Below are 24265 nucleotides of genomic sequence, written 5' to 3' on the forward strand. Positions count from 1 at the left end.
ATGGAAGCCAAAGGAAGGCTTCTAAGGTGCTTGGTGGCTATTTAGAAGGCTGCCATAGTGCTGCAAACAGTAACACAACCAAAGCCGCAAAAGTAATAGGGGGCTAGGCTTTGTAGTTGGCTTGGCAATGGAAGAAGGTTATGGATGCATGGTTGTTTTAAGGGCTGCTTTAGGTTTATTTTATGGCAGCTTAAGGAAGGTTGTTAGGGTGTTTCGTGGCCATTTTAGGGGCTGCAACAGTCCTGCAAATAGCATCAACAGCAGCAGCAGTAAGGGTTGCAGAAGGCTGGAGTTTAAGGTTGGTTGGTAGGGTTACAAGGAAATAAATACATGGCTTGTTTGGGAATTGTTTTGAGCTGCATAGATATTAGGATTAGGCTTCTTTTTTTATTTTTAATTTTGTATGATTGAAACCTTTCTTTGATCTTGGATTGATTAACATGCCCTTCTTAACTTTGAATAGATGCATGGAGGTAACTTGATTTTTCTAGTTTGAACACTAATGAAACTTTACATGTTTTGTATGCACAAATCGTCCTTTATTTTGCTTATTGAATAAATGAAAGGAGCATAATTATGAATTGGTTGCTGCCCTTGTGATTAATTTGGTGACTTATAGGGATGTAATGTATTCCCTTATTTCTTACTTGGTGAAATATGGCTTTAAAAGGTTCTCATGAGATGTATATAATTGATTTTATTAATGAGAGCTAATTGTGAACATTAAAAATTTGTTTCAATCATGAATTAAAATTTTTTTTCTCACATCATAGGTAATCTCTAATGTGCTTTAGATTGTTTGTGCTTTCTCATTAAGAGTATGTACTGTCCTACCCCCCTTTATGTTAGCATATTTGTCGGCCTCCAATTTTGTTTTAAGACTTTAATTTGATTAATGATGGGATGGTCAGGGGAGTCTCAATGTATGGTACTCTCCCCTTTCTCAACCCTAGGCATGGGGCATGTGCTCTCATTAAACCCGTATGGGTGAACAGAGTTGACATTTGCACCACAAGATTAAAGAGAGGAGCGAATTTGGAATCTTCTCTTCCTAAAGGAAAAATGTCTTAAAAAAAAAAAAAAAACTTTTTCATATTAACAACTTTCCAAAACTTCTCTTTTGAAAAAAATTTAAAACTTTCCTTTTCCAAAATTCTCAAATCCTTACCTTTAATGGCTGATGATGAATTTTGTAGTTTTTCAAAACTTTCGTTTTTATCAAAATTGAAACTTTCCTTTTTTTTTTTTTTTTTTTCAAAAGTTCAAATCCTTTCTATTAATGGACACTAAAAGTTTAGTAGTTTTTTTTTTAGAAAAAAGACATTCCATTTTTGTCAAAATAAAAACCTTCCTTTTTAAAAAATGTCAAAATCTTTTTTTGTAAATGATGATTGCCTTACTTAAAGATGCTCAATCCAATCAAAATAAGTGACACATCCAAGATTCCCAAGCTTTCAATTAGAGAGTTCACTAAATCCCTACATTAAAACCCTGATTTTCAATTAGATATTTTCAAAATCCTCCATTAGGGAGTGACTCTATCTTGGCATTAAAACCCTGGTCTCCAAGTTGGGATTTTCAATCTCCAATCAAGGGTTGACCCTATTTTACATTAAAACCTTGATTATAAATTGACTCCATTTTTGCATTAAAACCCTAATTATCAATTAGGGATTTTCAAAATCCTCCATTAAGAGTCAACCCTATCTTGACATTAAACCACGATAGTCAATCCAAGATTTTAAATCTTCATAAATGATGGATTATTTCAACTCTTTATCAATGCTTGGTGTCAATCAAGGAATCCTTTACTCCATAAACATTAATTCCTTTATTTTCAATCCCTTATTCAAAATTCAAACTAGAAACCTCATTCACATTATCCAATCCATGATTGAAACTAAAACTTTGATGTTAAGGTTTTCTAAATCATATTTTCAAAGGAATGAATTATCTTTGAATCTAAGGCAATCAATTAAAACCTTTTTTCATTATCTTTTTTTTTTTTTTGTTCAAAACTTAGGATATTATGAGGTCAATTCCTCTATCAAAAAAGAGTAGGTTAGGACTTTTAGCCCTATTTATTTGGACTCTTGGACCGTGATTCTTCATTGGATGATCAAAGGGTATTTTCCTTCCTTTCTCCCTATTCATTTTTATTTCTTAATTAGGATACCCATACACATAGCGGTAATCGTTTTTCGAATGGGTGTTGTAGGGTGCTGGATGGCTGATCCCCCTTAGAATGGTTGGTCTACCACCTTTCCTACACACAAATGTACCCTCGAACCCGTTTTTTTTATAGACTATAGACCTCTTTAGGTTTTTTTTTTTCCATATAGAAAATAATTAAGGTGGCAACTCTGCATTTTCTATTTTTTTTTATTTGAGTCTATCCCATCCCCCATTTAACTATCTTGTTTGGGGATTGCCATGCATAAGCAATTCCCCACTCGTCGGTGTATCCTAGACCAAAGTCATGTGTCGACAAGTTGTTTAATGAAGACAAAAATGAAAGACTAAACTTAGAAGTGACAAATGAAAAGAAGATTGAAAATAAGAGATTTATTAGCAAAATTAGAGTCCTATTATAGTCCTTAAAGTTAGGATGACATTAAAAAAGATGAAAGTGGGAAATCAATAGGACCAGATAAAATACCAATTGAAGTTTGAAAATTTTTAGGGATGAAGGAATTATTTGGTTAATTAATCTATTCAACACTGTTATAAAAACCAAAAAAATGCCAGAAGAATCGAGGAAAAGTAAGTTAGTACCTTTATCGAAAAATAATGGCGATATTCAAAACAATAATAATTATCATGGAATTAAGATTATGAATCATAAAATGAGATTATGGGAAAGGGTAATTGAACATAGAATAAGCCTAGAAATGAAGAGTTTAGAAAATCAATTTGGTTTTATGCTAAGGAGATCAACGACATAAGCTATTTATTTTTTAATAAGTTTAATGGAAAAGTTTAAGGAAAAGAAGAGGGACTTTCATATGGTTGTTATTGACCTAGAGAAAGCACATGATAGAGTACCTAGAGAAGTTCTTTAGCGAACCTTTAGAAAATAAGGGGATTTGCAGTAGATATACTAAGGTCATTAAGGATATCTATGATAGAGTTGGGACTAGCATTAGGATTGTAGGAGGGGTATAGGGGTATCTAGAGATTTTCCGATCATAATAGGTGTATATCAAAGCTCTACTTTAAATCCTCATCTTTTTGCTTTAGCAATTATTGAACTTAATCAAAATATCCAAAATGAGATTCCTTGGTATATGTTGTTTGCAGATGATATTGTGTTAACTGATGATAGTAGGAGTGAAGTAGAATCAAAGTTAGAACTTTGGAAGACATATTAGAGTTTAAATGGTTTAGGATAAGTAGGACTAAGACAAATTATATGAAATGTAATTTTGTTAAGGCAAGGAGTAGTAATGAGAGTAGATTAAACTGGGTAATCAAGAGATTAAAAGTACTAATAGATTCAGATATTTTGGATCTATCATGCAAGCTAAAGGGAAAATTGAAGAAGATGTGGTACATAAAATTAAAATAGGTTGGGTAAAATAGAGGAGTGCGTAAGGTGTGTTGTGTGATCATAAAATACCCTTAAAATTAAAAGGAAAGTTTTATAAGACAACTATAAGGTCGACTATGTTATATGACTTTCTTAGTTTAGTCAACCGAGGTCAAATGACCTTGCGATGGTTGGCCGACAAAGATCGACCGAGACTTTTAATTAAGCCCAAAAACATAGCGTTGGTCGACCAAAATTTTTGTAAACTTCGTTTTAGTCATAATCTTTAGCCCTGACCAGTTAGTTATTTAAGAAATGAGTTTCTGTGTAAAGTGTTGGTCCCTAGGGTCGGTTTATGATCATTTTGAGCTTACATCGACATCATGCATGCCATGCAATTATTACAAACCAAATTAAAACAAAATGCAATACAATTGAAAGCAAATGTCTTCTTCTATCTTGCTCTTCAATTCCATGGAATGCACCAGATTGATGTGACCTTTAAGTTCCTGCCGACTTTCATTTTTCGGTATCTTATTCCTATGCTGAAATGAAGACTTGTTCACGCACTAAATACACAAATAAGATACAGATGCTTTGTTAGCACCAAAACAAGGACTAGACTCAAAAAGTCAACATATTATTTACATGATGGTTACCCATCCCATATACACAAAGAAAGCGGTTATAGGAAAGCCAAATTCCTTGAACAAGCTTAGCTTGTGACGTTTAGTGATGATATAAGCCTATGTTGGATGGTGCAAAAATGGCAAGGTTGATATTAGGAAGTCCACTTTGGATACTTCATGACTTTTTTAGGTGAAGAGGCATCATGGCAATATACTATAAAAAGTGATGCTTTCTCTATGATTGAGGTAAGAAAAATTTAGGCCTGACAGTCAAAATGTTATCCATCTCATTAAAAACCCCACATTGCATTTGAGATTGAGGTATGTTGATGTCATTTATCACTAGATTCAAGATGCTTTCAAGATAGACTTATTAGAACTAGAGAAAAACCATATTGATTAAAATGAATTCAATATTTGTCCTTGCCAATGGGGAAAAAATGGTTGTTTACATGAAAGTGGCATGCTTGGTGGAATTCTTCACATAGGCATAAGGGGATGTTTTTTGAGTGGTGTCCCGCCCATGTGGTAGGACCCACCTTCTCTAGCAACATTAAAAAAAGGGAAAGAAAAGTCATAGTGATTAGTGGGATTACATAGGAACTTGCCATACAATTATATAGTTGGTTAGAATGTTTTGTAATGTATGTTGGGAGCAAGAAGTGAAGAAAAAAGTTTTGAGTTTTTGTTCACTATATCTACATCTTTGAATCCAATTAGAAGGTCATTTGAAGCCTGACTTAGATGAAATATTAGTATGTTGCTCTCGATAGTACGGATATTATTTCTACCAGACTTGATCGTCCATCGATATTCTTGTTTGCTTGCTGAAAATGCCTACTTAGTGCGACCTTTTCTGATTTTTTTTTTTTCTAAAATCCACATTAGGGTTACAAATATTGTTGTTATTCAAGTGCTTACACACTATTGAAGATCTTACATGTTGTCTCTTTTTGAGTTAATTTGTGGTTGTTCATGTATGTTTGATTTATGTGATTTGATTGCTTGGTGAATGATCATCTCATTTAATTTGCACAAAATTTTTTAGTCCCTGCAATTTTGGTGGCACTCCAATATACTGTAATTCATAGATTCAAGACATCTTGACTATTCAAGGTGTTTCATTTGTTGTAAATTTTTGTTACTAAAGGATAGGACAATTGCAGCAGAAAATAAGACCCAAAAATAAAAATTGTGCAATTTAAAAGAAATACCACAAGAAAAGTCACTAAGAATCCTATATGGAGCAAAGCAAAAAGGAGAGGAAAACTAAGAGATGACATAATGAGAGCTTCTTTCTTCAATTTTCGGCTTTTTTTGTTAGCTCGTCTTCTAGCCTATCTTTTCTCAAGAGAAAAAAATTAAGTCGTTCTAGTCCTCCCTGGCCAACATGGTCCTCTCATCAAGCCTTTTCAACCAATGAAATTACACCAAATAATTTCATGTGGCTCCCACCTAATAAGGTCCACATGTAGTGGGAGTGGGACTCACTTAGGGTGACCTCTTGGAATAGGTCCCATGTGTATTCACTTGTCAAGTCCACGTGTAGCATAACGAGACTCATTATTTGAAGTGATTTTATTAATTGAGAATGTATGATTAGCCGTCCCTCAAGAAGACCTAATTTTTTTCTCACCTCATACATAACTTAAATTCTGTGTTTTCAAATTTTGACTCTTTTAATTATATTTTCCAGTCAGAAAGCAACAAAATTAATGAAGAATTTTATTTATTCACATAGCACAGAGAGAGAGAGAGAGAGAGAGAGAGAGAAAAGAGGGAGTTATTCGAAAGAAAAGGTACCTCCCTAAGCACAGCAAAGCTCACTCAACAAAAAGTGACAGTTGGGAGTTGGAGTTGATTCTAAACTCAGACTTCACAAACAAGCACCTTTCTCTGGTTTTTCTTGAAGGAATAAGGTTGAAGATTGCTGTCGGGTCATCTGGGTTTTTCTGGCATCCGCAAGGTTATCAAGCGATTTCACCAAACACTCAAAAAGAGAGGTTGCCTGACTAGCAATAGTAGCGCAAAGTGAGCCTGACAAAACTAAATTATCAAGTTTAAAAAAGGATGCAAGTTAATCAAGCCAAACCTTCTGCATAACCCAACTTTGTTCACTCGAGTTTAAGCAAATGGAAAAGCTTTCTAAGTTCAAATTTTACAGTATTACTTGAGAGCATAATTGAATTTTATCAATCTTTTTTGGTATTTTATTATTTTTCATATTATGTAAGTAATCATGTCCGTAAACCCCTTTACTAGAATGTCTAATAAATACAATATTATATATTTTATAAATGTGTTCAGTATTATTTTAGTCTAAGCTTCAATTCCAAGATCTTGCAGTAAAAGACAATTTCAATTCTACGATGTTACAATCGAGAAAATTTCACTTACTGGAGTGGGCTTTGAGTTTGGAACGTTCTGAATCAAGTTTAGGTACCTCATTGTGTCCTAGGCATTTTTTTTTCCCACTCTTGTAGTTGAATTTGTATGGATTTAAAAGAAATCAAATCGTACTCCTAATTTCATGCTCCCAAATGTAAGATAAGAAATAAATACTGTTGGGTTCTTAGCAATATTAACTCAAAACATCTGAAATGCCATTTATGTCAGAGTAGGCTAACCAGCATTTCAGAGGGGACCCTTCTTTCATGATGGCTACTCGCAATCCCAACTGCATGAGAGAGAGAGAGAGAGAGAGAGATGTAGCAGTTTTGTGGTCATAACAGAAGGCCCGCGGGGATAGTCTTTATATTTACAAATACTTTTGCTCAAAGAAACAACCAGTTTAACTTCATTCAGAAGGTAGATACACAGAATGGCAAACCCAGACTGGCCTCTCTCGACAGCAGGCTGCAGCAGTTGTTGAAAGCCCAAATGCTGACCCATCTAAGAACCAAAGCACTAAACAAAATTAGTACCCAAGAAAGTAACAAAAAAAACTGCATATGGATTACAAAATTCTTATTTTTACTTATGTTTTGTCTGTAATTTATATGTACGCAGATGAAAACAGAATACACAAGACAGACTCGGGACAGCTTTCTACCCATTAAATCAACGATTGAGACTCTTCAAGAAACTAATGGGATGGTCCTTGATATCTGGTTTCTTCGAGAAGAATCTCTGAGTTGCCACTTTCCACACAACCCCAATACTAGAGTACCTTGTCAAAAATTACAACATATAAATTTATTGGGTACAGCTCATCTATTAGGCATTACATGTATTCAAATCATGTTATTACTCCAGACTCTAGAGTTCCGGACGAGATTTTGTTATTCTACAAGAGCATTTTCTTTTTACCCTCAGTCGTCCACACCTCCAAGATCTCCCCATGAACTACACTCATGCAGAACTACAATGAATCCTACAAACAAAATGATCTACTGACAAAAACTTTAATGCGGTCATTAAGCAGGAGGAGATGGAAGAAGAAATATATAGTGGCACCAAGTAGTTCAGTTACAAAAAATTAAACAATGAACTTAACAAACCCCCAAGAAAGCAACCCAAAAAAGAATTCAGATGCTAGAACCAAAAATAAAATCTGATAAAAAATAGAAAGACCCTTCTAATCCGTACACAAATAAGAGGTAAGTCCACAGATGCTGTCTTCTGCGCCCCGTGTATTCTCCTAATATGAGGGGCTCGCTTACATCATTACATCCTCAGACAATGGGATAATCCTCTCATCCTTCTGGCCAAAAAAGGATCAAAAGAGCTCTTGATGTAATCAATCATAAATGGCACTTCAAAAAGTTGCACAGTTGGCAATACAACACTTTGCTGCTATTTAGGAAGTATGCACAAGGGCAAACAATTACTGTATCGCATTGGGATAATCCTCTCATCCTTCTGGCCAAAAAAGGATCAAAAGAGCTCTTGATGTAATCAATCATAAATGGCACTTCAAAAAGTTGCACAGTTGGCAATACAACACTTTGCTGCCATTTAGGAAGTATGCACAAGGGCAAACAATTACTGTATCGCATTCTGACAAAGAAAATATGCACATACACACTATTACCATATCATATTCTATCAAACAAATCAATCCCTCAATGATACAATTCCAATTTCCAAGCTATTAACATGCTGTCACCCATTATTTTGCTTATGTCATTATTTTTGGCCTTCTGTTTTTTGGTTTGTTTGTCAAGTTTTGCAGGGCTCTAGACATTTAGTAGTCAACCTCTTAAGCCTAAACCATGGCAAAAGCAATGGAACATTCAATACTGCTTATGATTTAAACACTTCCAACCCAATTATTTTGTGAAGAGCACAACAATGACAAGACAGTCCCAGAATGAAAGTAACATCAATTTGTACCTCCTAACACTAAAGCAATGTCCCTAAATAATGTGAGGTTTTATTCTCTCCAGTGCTATCCTTATAAAAACTCCTACATTATCAAGTTTGTTTAGTTTCATTGAGATCTTGCTCCAAAAATATAAATTCATTAATATCTGTTATACGCTGTCTGGATAAGTTATTGTCAGAGTTTACAACAAAATCGCAGCTCAGGTTTGAAGGACCTCTTAATTGCACATAAGAACAGTTCCATGTCTTCTAACATGCAAAAAAATGACACTTGTACTTACTTGAACTGTTTATTATTATTTTTAAACGATTTTACTTCGGTTTCCAATGCTTCAGTTTGTTCCCTGTAAAATTTCTCAGCTAAAAAATATCAGTCAATAAGCCACTTCAAAACTCCTTCAGACAAAACAACCAAGCAGATATTGTTTCAATATCTAAAACAAATAGATACTAACTGACCATAAAACTATAGTACAATCAGAAGAACATCTGCCTTCCTAAATTCACAGGAGCACACAGGTGTATGAGTTCAAGTCCAGCTATGCTGCGGTATTCGAGTGGGGAAAGATGCCAGCCCATTAGCCGTCCCTTAAGGTATTTAACTTAACAGCTTTAAATATGTAGAGGATGTGAGCAATATGGAAATGCAAAACACACATTTGGATGCCAAATGGTCAACAATAAAAACCTTAAGAGTGAACAGCTACAGAACTCCCTCTTGTTGATTTATCGGAAAAGCCGTGGCACTGATCTCTTTGGCACTTTGCCTTCAAGCTTTAATCTTCTGTATGCTTCTCTGATGTGGCAGGGCCTGATTGGTCCAGTCTCCTTTCTCTCTGCCATGACCATTCTAGCTGCAAACAACACCTCAATAGAAGATAAGCAGAGGTTAATCTAGACAAGTTCTGAATAATTGGATTTTAACGCCAGTAAGCCAAGAACTAAATAATTAAAGACCGTAAAACAATTTACTACCGAATTTAACTGAGGATCATGTTGTTGCAACAAAATACGAGTATAGTACAGTTCAGTCATTCCTTCTTCTTTTCATACAGGTATAGGGTCAGTCCACCCCCCCACCCCCCCTTTTTTTTTTTTCCTCAACTTCTCCTTTTTAAAAATAAAAGCTGGGTCTATCATGTTTGGTAAATAGCTTTTCCAGTTTTTTAAAGCTAATTTTTAGCTTTTTGGGGGAGCTTTAAAAGTTAGGAATTTGAAGCTTATAAAAGCAAAAAATTGACTTTTTTGTTGGAAGATAATTTTGTTCCATGGATGTCCATGATAATTTTTTAATATTACAAAATTACCCACTCACCTCCCCCCACCCTCTCTTGCCCATATTTTTTTCCTTCTTTTTTCATAAAATAAAAAACGTAGGATCTATATTGGTAATGATATTGTTTTACACAAATAATTTTTTTGATAAATAATTTAATAACCATTTAAATCATATTATTCATATATGTTAATTTCATGTTATTCATGTTTTTGATAAATAATTTAACAAAAACACTCATAAATTGGAATACCTTTTTAGTCATTTTAAACATTTCAGTCAGCTTATAACTTTTTTTATCAAACACTCAATACCAGCTTTTTGTTTTCAACAGCTCCTTTTTCACAGAGGGGCCAAACAACTTTTGCAGTTATTTGAAAAGCTCCTTTTCATCAGCTCCTTTTAAAAAGTCACAGAAGGGCCAAACTAAGCCATAGTCCTTTTTAATTCCCTATTGTTGAAATTTTTAAGAGTATATATCATACTGAAATTGTGATTCTAACACCAAATTCAGAAAGTTAGCATGCATACCTGTTTCAACAAGCTCACCAATAAACATTTTTGCTATCCCCGAAACTACAATTGTCATGGGTACAGAAATTTTCTGGCTTCCAGTTATGCTGGCTAACAGCTGCATTGACATCAGCAGGGTGTTACTGATGAAGTTCAAATAAGATAAAAATGTTTTAATTCATGCATAAACTCATTAAAAGCTCAAACAAACGTATTAACAACTTGTATCTCCCAAAAAGAAAATTTTAGCTCAACAAATGCCTGCCAGCCACAGAGGAGAGGAAGCCTATTTCATAATTCCTTTTTTTTTTCACTGCAGCATAAGATGCATAATGGCTGATGCTAAAAATATGCTGCCCTTTGAAGCCACCATCTTAGATAAGAACATATGAGCCAACAAGTTGATAGCTACTGAAAAGCTTTCCTCATGATGTCGTCCTCTGCTTCCTCTCTCTTCTTCTCTCACATTGCCCTCTTTCATTGTTCCATCCCTGTCATAGCAATCCACAATGATTGCTATCATGAAACAGGATCTTTGGCAGTGGTCCAGATTAAAAGAAAACCATTTGGTTTGAGGTTAGAAAGCAAAAAATAGGTGGTTCTGTTGTTTTGAATAAGAGTGCAGCAAGGACTAATTCAGTGAGGACGCTTCCGTTGTGATACGATCGATTTTGCAGACTTTGATCCCATGGTCTAGGTTGAGTGTTTCATTGAGAAAAGATTTGGCTGCTTCAGTTATGGAGTGGCAATCAGGCCAAGTCATGTTAGATTTCTTGAGATGGGAAGCAGGTCTACTAATGGCAAGGATTGTTCAATCTTCACTCCTTGAGGTCCGAAAGGAGGTAATTGGACAAAACTGAAGGTTTGCAGGGTCTGGTAGGTTTGTGTGATTCAGATGGCTCCAAACTCAGCATGGACAGAATCTTAGAGAAGAATATTGTCAGTGGAGCAAGGTTGTGAAGGCATGGTTTTTAAAACCCCTGTGTTAGTCAGACTAGTCATTAGTGCTTATGCTCCTCAAGTTAGCTTACAGAAAATCTTAAGAGACAAATTTGGGAAGATATTGATAGTATTATACAAGGCATACCAGGGACTAAGAAAATATTTATAGGAGGAGATCTGAATGGACACAATGGAAAAGATAATAAAAATTATGAGAGGATACATAGAGGATATGGATATGGAGACAAAAATGAGTCTGGGGAGATGATCTTAGACTTTGCTATGTCATATGATTTTAGTATAATGAATACTTGCTTTCAAAAGAGAGAAGAACACTTAATAACCTTTAACAGTGAACAAAATAAAAGTCAAATAGATTTTTTTTTTTAACTAGGAGGGTAGATTGTTTATCATGCAAGAATTGTAAAGTTATTCCAGGTGAAAGCCTAACCACACAACATAGAGTCTTAGTGTTAGATATATGTATTAAAAAATGGAAGAAAAATGATAAAATAAATCAGTGTTGGAGAACTAGATGATGGAACCTAAAAGGAGAAAATATAATAAAATTTAAAGATAAAATGATCAAAGATGGGGATTGGGCCTTAGAGGATGGGATACATACAAATACTCTTTGGAATAGATTAGCTAGCTCTATTAAAAAGATGACAAAAGATATTTTAGGTGAATCAAGGGAAAGATTCTCGAATAGCAAATAAAATTGGTGGTGAGATAAAGATATACAAAAAATCATAAAGACAAAAAGAATTTGGTATAAAACGTGACAAAAATGTAGAAACAGAGATAACTTAAAAAAATATAAGGAGACAAGAAAAGATGCAAAAAGGGCCGTTAGTGAAGCTAAATATAGATCATTTAATAGTTTGTATGATAGATTAGGTACAAAAGAAGGGGAAAGAGATATGTTTAAATTTACTAAAGCTAGAGAAAGGAAGAGCAAGGACTTAAGAAAGGTAAAATGTATAAAAAGTGAGGATGATATTGTCTTGGTTAAGGACGAAAATATTAAAGAAAGATGGTGAAGTTACTTTAGTAAGTTGTTTAATGAAAACCAAATAGAAGGCTTAAACTTAGAATTGTCAAATGAGGAAAAGACTAAAAATATAAGATTTATTCGCAAAACTAGAGTTAACAAAATTAAGTTTGCACTAAAAAAGATGAAAAATGGGAAAGCTATGAGACTAGATAACATCCCAATTGAAGTTTGGAAATGCTTGGGTGATAACGAAATTATATGGTTAACTAATTTATTTAATACAACTGTAAAAACTAAGAAAATGTCAGATGAATGGAGGAAAAACACTTTAATACCTATATACAAAAATAAAGGAGATATTCAAAATAGTAATAACTATCGTGGAATTAAACTTATGAGTCATACCATGAAACTATGGGAAAAAGTAGTTGAACAAAGATTAAGGTTAGAAACGAAGATCTCAGAAAATCAATTTGGTTTTATTCCTGGGAGATCTACCACATAAGCTATTTATATTTTAAGAAGATTAATGGAAAAATTTAGGGAAAAGAAGAGGGACTTGCATATGATATTTATTGACCTTGAGAAAGCATATGATAGGATACCTAGAGAAGTTCTATGATGGGTTTTAGAAAAAAAGGATGTATGTTGTAGGTATACCGATGTCATTAAAGATATGTACGATGGAGTAATGACTAGTGTAAGGACTATAGATGGAGAAACTAGAGAATTTCCAATTACCATAGGTGTACATCAAGGATCTGTTTTAAGTCCTTATCTTTTTACTTTAGTGATGGACCAATTGACTAAGAGTATTCAAAAGGAGGTTCCATGGTGTATGTTGTTTGCAGATGATATTGTATTAATTGACGAAACTAGAGACAGAGTAGAGGCTGAGTTAGAATTATGGAGAGAAGCGTTGGAATCTAGAGGCTTTAGGATAAGTAGAAATAAAATAGAATATATGAAATGTAATTTTAGTAATGATAGGAGGAATATTGGAGACAAAGTTAAACTTGATGATGAAAAAATAAATAGCACTTGTAGATTTCGATACCTTGGATCTATTATGCAAGCAGAAGGAAAAATTGAAGATGATGTAATGCATAGAGTTAAAGCAGGTTGGTAAAATGAAGAAGTGCTTCAAGTGTGCTATGTGATCATAGAATACCCTTAAAATTGAAAGGGAAGTTTTAGAGGACAGCTATAAGACCAACTATGCTATATGGATTAGAATGTTGGGCGACGAAGAAACATAATATCCAAAAAGTAAAAGTTGCCGAGATGAGAATGCTTAGATGGATGAGTGATATAACATCGAAAGATAAATTAAGGAATGAACATATTCATGGTAAGTTAGGTGTAGCTCCTATAGAAAATAAGATAAAGGAGGGACGACTCAGATGGTATGGACGCTTGCAACGTAGGCCTTATAGTGCACCTATGAGGAAAAATGACTTTAGTTATTGTGGGGAGCAGTAGAAGGGGTAGGGGTAGACTTAAAATAACTTGGGAGGAGATAGTGAGTAATGATCTAATATCCTTGAATCTATCAAAAGAAATGGTCAATGATCGCATAAATTGGCGTAAAATGATTCATATAGCCGACCCACTTAGTGGGACTAAGACTTACTTTTGTTGTTGTTGTTGTACTTATTAGCCAATTTGAGTAAAATACCTTACTATTATTGTTTTTTTTTTTTTTTGGGTGGGGGGAGGGGGTTGGTTGGAAAGACGAGATGCCAAAGAAACTCAATGGTGAATGGAGTGAGAAGCCTTCCGTGATACCAAATTAGAATGTTGGTAATTTTTATTTTTTTTTTGGGGTAAAATATAATGTTCTTCCTTATACTTTGGTGCATCAAAAGTCTTCCAAATTTTTATTAAATATAAATAGAAGATATAGACTCTGAAGCTTTGAGTCAAATGATCATCTATTCACCTTCTTAAAATGAGCTGTAAAAATAATTGAATGGGGTGGGAAGCATTCAATGATACCAAATTAGAATGTTGGTATTTTTTTTTTTTTTTTCTGGTCAATTATAATGTTCTTCCTTACACTTTGGTGCATTAAAAGGCTGTTCCAAATCTCTATTAAATATAAATAGAAGATACAAACTCTGAATCTTTGAGTCAAATGAACATATATTTATCTTGTTAATGGTAATTTATTCATTTAGCATTATTATTATGTATTAGAGTTTTGTTAGTCATTTAGCATTATTATTATGCATTAGATTTTTGTTAGTAATAAGTGTTGAGTTAGAAAGGGTATTGTGGTCATTCTCATTGTACTTGACAAATATTATATATATAGGGAGAGAACTATCATTAAGTTTGGGTCCTTCCATTTCACCCAATAATTCAACATGGTATCAGAGCAAGATTCTGAGAATCCTAATTGTCGCAGCCACCATCAAACGGAAGCCCAAAACCCAAAATCTGCTGCATGTCTACCATCGTAGAAGAATTTTCAGCAGCACTATACCCCTGGAAAAAATAGCCAGCAGCTGGCAGAAGCCAGAGAAGTTGCAGGAAAATTCCTGGGCAACACTGCCAGCTCAGGTACACATGATCTATAATAGATTTTGCAAAAACAGCACCATAGTCACCCACAGACACTGCCGATCTGCCCACTACTGAAATCTCATCTCCAGCAGCTTTTCCCACGCACCCTCACATGCTGGTCGAAGGCTGCCAGGGCCGACCTCACGCACCGGCACGTGAAGTTTATTGAAGCATGTTTCTGACCTGAATGCTTCCAGCAGGGCTCGAATCCCTCTAAACAGATTATAGAAGTTTTTTCGTGACTTTTTTGTTCAAAGATCTTACTTTTTTAGTTACTCATTTACGACATCCGAGAAATGGTTGTTTATGCTTCTTGAAGCTGTTTGTCAATGTTTATTGAGTTTATTGAGCCTGAAAGTGGTATTTGTTGTGTTTTTTGATTGGTACATTGTGGGCTTGTGGTTTGCATCAGTTGTCAAAGGTTGTTTATGTAGGGGTCAAGTTGGTGAATTTGAAAAACATGGTGCCTGCTGGACCCCAACAAGTAAAGTCCATCAGCACCATATTTTTCAAATTCACCAATTCGACCTTCTTTCCTAATTCTGCTTTTATTCAGTATCTGAAGACGAGGAAGACGATTGACACGAGACATGAGGCTGATGGACTTTACTACTTTGAGTCGCTCTCTTCTCCTATTGCCTATAGTGTTGCTGTCACACCACATCAAATCCGTTGTCGCCTTGGTCATCCATCATTGGACAAGTTAAAACGGCTAGTTCCTACTTTGAGTTCCATGTCTACCCTTGATTGTGAGTCTTGTCAATTAGGAAAGCATCATCATGTTCCCTTTGCCTCCCGAGCCAATAAAAGAGTGGTTAGACCTTTTTTGTTAGTCCATTCTAATGTTTGAGGTTCTAGTCGTGTCACAACAAAGTTGAGGTTTCGATACTTTGTCACTTTTGTCGAAGACTATTCCAAAATGACTTGGTTGTATTTGATGAAAATAGCTATGAGTTATTTAATATCTATTTTGCCTTCTATTCTCAAATAAAAACTTAGTTTGATATGCTAGTTTGAATACTTCGCAGTGATAATGTTAAAGAGTACTTCAGTACTCAATTCATTACCTATATGACAAACTCTGGTGAGATCCATCAGTCATCTTGTGCCCAAAATCCACAACAAAATGGAATTGCGGAGAGAAAAAATAGACATATTCTTCAAGTCACTTAAACCCCTTTCTGCCCCCAAAGTTTTTTGGGGTGATGTTGATCTAACTGTTCGCTCTCTCATCAATAAAATGCCATCTTCTGTCCTTGGCGATAAAATCCCATAATCAATTATCTTCCCTAAGGCTCCTTTGTTCTCCCTTCCTCCTCATATATTTGGTTGTGTCCTTCGTTCATCAATTAAATCCAAGAAGGGATAAATTGGATACTCGTGCTATCAAATGTATTTTTCAAGGTTATTCCTATACTAAAAAAGGATATAGATATTACAGTCCCACTTTACATCGATTCTTTGTCTCTGCTAATGTCACCTTTTTTGAATCTACACCATACTATTCTGATTCCTTAAGTTTTGTCGACCTTGATAAGTCTTTTTCTCTGCCTAGCCTTCTTGATCCTTATTGATTTCCTTCGTCTAGTCCTCTTGCATCTTCATCCAGTTTGAGTCCTCATTGCTTGGATTGTCCCAATCTGCAAGTGTACACAAGACGACTCAAGGGAGAAAGCCTCCTCCAGCTTCCACTTCTATGCTTCCAGCTTCCTTGTGATCCTCCTATTGTTGTTCGAAAAGATAAGCGTACTTGCACCCAACATCCAATCTCTAATTTTGTTTCTTATGATTTATTGTCACCCTCGTACTACTGTTTTGTTAGTACCCTATCTTCTATTGCTCTTCCCAAGTTTATTTTTGAAGCCCTATCCCATTCTGGATGGAAGAATGCAATGATAGAAGAGATACATGCTCTATAAGATAATGATACTTGGGACTTGGTACGTCTTCCTCCTGATAAGGCTATGGTAGGTTGTCATTGGGTGTATACTGTGAAGGTTAATCCGAATAGTTCCCTAGTTCGATCGAAGGTCTGCCTTGTTGCTAAGGGATATACTCAAGTATATGGCTTGGACTTTTCAGACACGTTCTCCCTTGTAGCCAAACTTGCCTCAGTATGTTTGTTCATATCCTTAGCCACCACCTCTCATTGGCCTTTATACTAGTTAGACATGAAGAATGTTTTCCTTCATGGTGATCTTCTAGAGGAGGTCTATATGGAGCAACTACCTAGGTATGTTACTTAGGGGGAGTTGGCTTAGTGTGTCGGCTCAAGAAGTCACTATATGGTTTAAAACAATCTTTGAGGCATGATTTGGTCACTTCAATGTTGTAGTACTTAAGTTTGACCTTCAATGGTGTGCAGTAGATCACTCTATTATCGTCATACTCCATCTGGAAGGATTCTGCTTACTATGGATGATATTATGATTACTGGTGATGATGATCAAGGTATTCAGAGCCTAAAGCATTTCGTGCACACTAAGTTGCAGACAAAGGATTTGGGACCATTGAAGTACTTCTTGGATACATAAGTATCGAGATCTTGTACCCGAACCATCTTGTCATAGAGGAAGTATGTTCTTCATCTTTTGGATAAGATTGGACTGTAAGGATCCAAACCCGTTGATATACCTATGGATCCTAATAGCAACCTAGTGACAGATATGGGTGACTTGTTGCCCAACCTAGGAAGATATCAAAGACTTGTTGGAAAGTTGAATTATCTCGAAGTCACTCAGTTGGATAAATCTTTCTCAATGGGTGTTGTGAGTTAGTTTCTTGACTCTTCAAGAACAACTCACTCGGATGCAGTAATTCATATCTTAAGATATCTTACAGATGCACCTGGAAGAGATCTCTTCTATCAGGATCAAGGTCACACTCATATTCAGGAATATACTGATGCATATTGGGTTGGATCATCTTCTGATAGAAGATCCACAACCGGGTATTGTATCTTCGTCGGTGGCAATTTGGTATCTTGGAAAAGTAAGAAAAAATTGTGGTGGGCAAGTCGAGTGTTGAGTCAGAGTACAGAGCTATGGCACACACTACATGTGAGCTTGTTTGGTTGAAGAACATGTTGAAAGAACTAGGTTTTCCACATTCTCAACCTATGGAGTTGATGTGTGACAATCAAGTTGCTATTCATATTGCCTCCAACTTGGTCTTCCATAAGTGGGCAAAGCACATTAGGCTTGTACAAAAGCTCATTAAAACCACTCATGTGAAATATGAGTTTCAGCTTGCTAATTTGTTCACTGAAGTATTGGGAGGTGCTCGTGTGAAATTCATTTGTAACAAGCTCGAAGCATATGATATATATGCTCCAGCTTGAAGGGGAGTGTTAATAGTTATTTAGTCATTTAGCATTATTATTATGAGTTAAGAGTTTTGTTAGTAATAAGTGTTGAGTTAGGGTATTATGGTCATTCCCATTGTACTTGACCTATATTATAAATAGAAGGAGAGACCTATCATTGAGTTTAGGTCTTCCATTTCACCCAATTATTCAACATACCCTTTTAAAATGAGCTGAGAAAACTTGATTGTCTATGATTAACTATAAATAATATATAAGAATGCGTCCAAATCATCACCATCACCATCAATATTATTATGATTATTATTGCAGCAGTGCAAGTGGATGTGATCAACTGATTCAGCATTACCCAAAACAAGAAGCAACTATTAAAAGGGGAGGTCCCTTTTCTTTTTGTAGGTTATCAATTGTAAAATCTTTCCAAGAGTACCATGCAAAGAAGGCAACCTTTTCTAGATAGGTTTCCAAAGGAAGTTTTTATTGGTTACAACTGAGGAGTGAGATTCCAGTGATAAGACCGGATTGTAAATCTACAAATTTTCTAGGCCCCACTTAGCAATAGTAGTGTTCACACATTGAAATTGCACAAACTATTGTAAAAATCCTTAATGTGGTCAATTTCCCAAACATTTATTAGGGTGAATGTTACAAAAAGATCCTTTAATTGGTAACTTGAAGTTGCTTACTGATAAGAGCATACTTATCGCAAGCCAAACTAAAAATGGAAGGAAATTTGGAATCAAGGGCATATTTTATATCATGTGCTATGTACATTTATTATTTGCTCCTAAATATATAAACCAGCACAACTTGGTCTATTGGGTATCCCATGCATCATCTTCCATAAGGTCCTAGGTTCAATTTGTGCAGCGTTGAACTTTTTTTTTTTGTGAAGGAGCCCTACAATAGTCTTGGCCCACCTTTAGTGAGGTATTGTCTACTTCGGCCTTACTAACATCACCATTTTGTCCTACAAAAAGCATCTCACGTCGTTTGTGGTCGAACTATCCTCATAAGCCCAAGATATCCCTCGTATACATTTGGTATGGGATTGAGACAAACTATCCCTTTGCATCTTCAATGCCCTCATCAAAGCAGCCCACACCCCCATGACACATCAATGTAGGGTCCACCCACACGACAGTACCCAAGGATGGCTCTGATATTAAATATAACAATCTCAACCAAACCCTGGTGTGATATTGTCTGCTTTGGCTCACTAGCCTCATGGTTTTGTCTTATAAAAGGTGTCTCACATAATTGGAACTCAAATCATCCTTGTAAACTAAAGAACCCTAAAACATGTCCGATGTGAGGTGAATGTTACAAAAGATCCTTTGATTGGTAATTTGAAGGTGCTTATTGATAAAAGCATCCTTATTGCAAGCCAGGCTAAAAATGGAAGGGAATTTGGAATCAAGGGCTATATTATGTGCTATACATGTATTATTTGTTCCTAAATATACAAAACAACACAACTTGGTCTACTAGTATCCCATGCCTCATCTTCCTTAAGGTCCCAAGTTCAATCCTCATGTGTATTGTTGAACTTTTTTTGTGCAAGGAGTCATGTAATAGTCTCGGCCCAACTCCAATGAGGCATTGTCTACTTTGGGCTTGCTAGCCTAATGATTTTGTCCTATAAAAAGTGTCTCAAATGGTTGGAGCTCCAAACATCCTTATAAGTCCAAGATTTCCCTCATACATATTTGGTGTGGAATCGGGATGGGCTATCCCTTCCGATCTTTGACGAGCTCGTCAAAGTGGCCCACACCCCTATGTGGGAACTACTCTAAGTGGAGTCCACCCACATGTTAGTACCACAAGGTGGCTCTAATACCAATAGTAATAGTCTTGACACAACTCTGGTGAGGTATTATCTGCTTTGGCCCACTGGCCTCACTGTTTTGTCTTATGAAAGGCGCCTCACATAGTTGAAGCTCAAACTATCCTTATAAGCCCAAGACCCCTTAGTCCACATCCAATGTAAGATCATGATAGGATGGGTTGACCCAACTGATCCACCAAATTTGCTTGAGTCAACCAAGTTTTTCTAGGTCAAAGCCCGTTCAATGCAACTATAGTTCAAGTAAATAACCTAGACCAGGAAGGAAACCCATTTCTTTGGGTTCGAAGTTCAAAAATTATGCATGATGGTCGCAAGTGCTTTGACTTTGTCTACTTGCGGATGGTTACATGCAATTTGAAGAAATCGTGGAGCTTTCTAGCAAGCAGGAAGTTTGGCAGGTGTAGGTGGTTAGCTAGGGTTTTCAAAGGGCAACACAAATGACATGACTGGGAGAGCTATCATGAGCTGGAATGGGTCTGGGATGATTCAAGTTTTGGACATGGATGTTGTATGAGTTGGGTTGTGGTCCAGCCCAACAATAGGTTATTAATTGAAATAGCAAAGCCCAAGAAGTCCAAGTCTACTTATTTTGCTAGGCTAAGATCTAACAATGTTAACAAGTTTTGACTGCCAATTTTCTGTCACAAAAGGTAGGTCGCCACATTCAAAACCCAAATGATTCAACCTGGAAGATCACCAAATTTAGAAAACTGCAACGGTCAATATATATGTCTGCAATGAGGAGTTGTCTCAGTGATGAGCTAGCAGAATGTGAAGTGTGCAAGATCAGTAGCAGGTGAGACCCTTAAGGGCGTCCAGGTTCATAAATAATAGTGGAAGTGATGCATAATAGTAAAAAGGAATTAAACACCTCACAAAAGGAAGAAGAGGAAGAAGAGGAAACTACAACTGGGGGGAAAACTCATAGTAGTTTTCCACTTTCAAATTCGCAAAAACCACCTCACATGTATTTTTTTTTTCTAAAGAAAAATTATAAGAAAGCTTAAAGATACAAGAAAATTACAAATAAAGCCCTAAAAATATACAAGAAATTACAAATAATCCCTAAAAAAGACACAATTACTACAAATAAATGACCAAATACACACAAGCCTACTACTAATTCAGTTAAACACAACCCAACAATCCCTTATAAAGCACACTAGCTGCAAGAAAATGACTACAACAAGCACCCTATTCTTTGAAATTGGTTCCCAAATTGGGTCAAAGTGATCCATTCAACTACCCGCTTCTCATCCTACGACAAATCCTCTTTTTTTGAAAAGAACTCGACTTCGTTCACAGGGGAAAACACCAAGGAGTCTATCAACATGGAAAGAATCATCTCATTTCATAAGAAAGGAAGAAGGGGTGCGCTTCAATGTAGTGAGTGGAAGAGCTCAATATGAGGCCAACTTACACTTGTTGGAGAAGGTATTAATAGAATGGTTCGAATTGTCCTCTCTTTTGAGAAGGTCTTTCATTATATAGGCAAGTCTGCCAATTATGCAAGGAAACTTAAATCTGTACATGTTAATTACACAGAGTGATCTTAGGAAGCTATATATGGTAAGCCAGCTAATTTACATAGAGTAATTTTAGGAAGCTATACATGGTAAGCTAAATCTCCTCTCCTATTTATGAAAGTATATACAACCTAGATTAATAGCTATTAAAAAGGCATAATTTATGGCCATCTATTGACATCCCCCCTCAAATTGATGCGGGTTATCCATAAGCATCAATTTGTTTGTAAGAAAATTATGTCGTTGCCGTGTGAGAGCTTTGGTGAAAATATCTGTCACTTGAATATTGCTAGAAGCATGAGGAAGATAGATAGTCTGAGCTTCAAACGCCTCACAAATGAAGTGGCAATCAACCTCAATATGTTTAGTGCGTTCAGGGAAGATGGGATTGGCTGAAATGTGAATGGCACTAGTATTATCCACATGAAGAGACGTAGGAGTTAGGACCACCTGGAGAGAAGGCCAAGTTCAGCCAATAGCCCTCAGAGCCAATGTATCTCAGCGCAAGCTTGGGACATGGCCCTATATTCAGACTCAGTAGAGGACTTAGAAGCATGGTCCTGTTTCTTGCTTTTACAAGAAATAAGAGCCAAACCAAGAAACATACACCAACTCATAGTAGAACGTCGAGTGTCACTACATCCGACGTAATCAGCATCACTACATGTTACAAGATCAAGTGAAGTACCAGAAGGATAGAAAAGTCCCCGCAAAGTTGCGCCATGGACATAGCAAATGATTCATCGAACTGCAGCCATATGAAGGTGCCAAGGAGAAGCCATGAACTGACTAAGCTGTTGGACTGCATAAGAAATATCAGGTCTAGTAATTGTAAGATAGACCAAGCTGCCAACCAGCGTATGATAGGCTACAAGGTCTGATAACAAGTCACCCTCTTCTTTGTGCAGCTTGAGATTAAGTTCCATGGGAGTATCAAGAGGGGTAGAGTCCTGGAGACCAGCAGCAGCCACCAAATCCTAGGCATGCTTGTGCTGTGACAGAAAAATACCATGTGAACCAGCAGTGATTTCTAGACCAAGAAAATACGTAAGAGATCCCAGATCCTTCATGCGAAAAGACACCTGTAAATACTGCTTTAATTGGGAGATCAGAACCGAATCAGTACCCGTGATGATTATGTCATTAACATACACGAAGAAAATGACAACACCAATCTCAGTTTTGCAAAGAAACAAAGATGCATCATACTTGCTTTATGAGAAAAGCAAACTTGAGTAGGGTAGAAGTAAATTTCTCATACCATGCAGGAGGGGCCTGTTTGAGACCATACAAGGAGCAATGCAACTTGCACACTGCCGAAGTAGGGGTGAAAAGTAAACCTGCAGGAGGACGCATATAAACATCTTCTTTGAGATCCCCGTGAAGAAAGGCGTTCTTCACATCCATTTGGTGCAAACCCCAATTTTGTGAAGCGGCAATAGCCAAAATTGTGCGGATGGTGGTAATTTTGGTCACCGGAGCAAAAGTTTCCTTGTAATTTACTCCATATTCTTGATTATTTCCAAGAGCTACTAAGCGGGCTTTATACCTGTCCAAACTACCATCAAACTTAACCTTAATAGAATAGACTCACTTACATCCGAGTGGAGTCACACCTGCAGGACAATCCACCACTTCCCAAGTCTTATTAGCTTCAAGAGCACTACCATTGGCTGTTTGAATATGTGAAGAGCCACAATATTCTCTGACATTACTTAAACCATGGAGAGAATTAGTCATATGATTAGAAGCACCTAAGTCTAAGATCCAAGAGGGGTATGAAGAACCAGTACCCTGAACACCCAATGCTGAAAATGCACTCACAATCATTTCTTGCACTGTTTCTCGAGTTAGAAAAGGTGCTGGAGGCTGTAAAGCAACAGCAGAAGTTGCAGCAGTAGCAGCAGGCATAGCTGGCTGTATGTCACCAGTAACAACAGCATGATAGACCTTGTTGGAGCGTGAAGGAAGAATAGTAGAGTCCTTAATAATGTGCCCTGGTTGCATGTAGTAATTACAAAATTTCTGAGGACAGTTAGGGGCTATATGGCCATATTTCGTGCAACTATAGCACTGTGTGGTGCTCATGTCACGACCCTTCCCCTTGCCATGAGCAGCATAGGCAACTGATACAGTATTAGAAGCAACACGAGACTGTTCCATAATATTCTGAGTATTGAGGCGTTGTTCCTCACACGAGCTCTCCAGTCGAAACAGGATCTAAAGTCAGGCCTCAATTTCATTAGAAATTGGTCTCTTTGGCTGGTTTTGTGTACGTGTTGTACTGTCGCCAATCCTGCCTCCAATCCTTCTGCAGAGACCGTGGCTGTAACAAGGTCAGAATAGTCATTCCATAAAATCAGAAAACCAGAGCAGTAGTCTTGAACTGATAGCTCCCCTTGAGAATAGTTAGCAATGGCCAACTCAAGCTGGAAGCGCCTAGCATTGTTGTCTTGGTTATAGACTTGCCTGAGATAATTCCGAATAGCCTTTGCAGACCTATGACGATGCAGAGAAAGAATCAGATGTGGCTCCATAGAACCAAGAATCCAGGACATGATTCGATTATCTTTGGCATCCCAAGCTGCCTTGTTGTCCACAGACCTTTCCTCAGTAGATCCCCCTTTGCTGCTGCCATCTATGTCCCCACAGCTCTTTACCCTTGAGAAAAGTCTCCAATTGAAACTCGCAAGCAGCATAATTTTTGCAAGTGAATCTGACAAACATTATCTGACTTCTGCATAAGTACCGAGGCTATGACTGAGAAAACTAGGACTATGATTTC

At 36.4% G+C, this 24265-nt stretch overlaps 1 protein-coding gene across 5 annotated transcripts in view; it reads right to left on the reverse strand.

Moving 5' to 3' along the window:
* Positions 1–6684: 6684 nt before the first annotated feature.
* The window catches only part of LOC131154809 (transcription initiation factor TFIID subunit 11), a 50172-nt gene continuing 32591 nt past the window's right edge, over positions 6685–24265 (reverse strand). Inside the window, exons 4-7 of one of the 5 annotated variants that reach the window (XR_009136670.1) lie at positions 10292–10391; positions 9173–9338; positions 7211–7327; positions 6685–7050 (exon numbers count right to left, since the gene is read on the reverse strand). Coding sequence is in view for 2 of the 5 variants with exons in the window: in XM_058107572.1 (XP_057963555.1) it covers positions 9211–9338; positions 10292–10391 (228 nt within the window). In the remaining 3 variants the exon portion in view is untranslated. Of the gene's footprint in view, positions 7051–7210; positions 9352–10291; positions 10392–24265 lie in introns of those variants that run through there. The other 4 variants (XR_009136669.1, XR_009136671.1, XM_058107572.1 and 1 more) reach the window with 4 other exon arrangements.

This window comes from Malania oleifera, chromosome 5 (genome assembly GCF_029873635.1).
Source record: "Malania oleifera isolate guangnan ecotype guangnan chromosome 5, ASM2987363v1, whole genome shotgun sequence".
In the NCBI taxonomy this organism is placed as follows: domain Eukaryota; kingdom Viridiplantae; phylum Streptophyta; class Magnoliopsida; order Santalales; family Ximeniaceae; genus Malania; species Malania oleifera.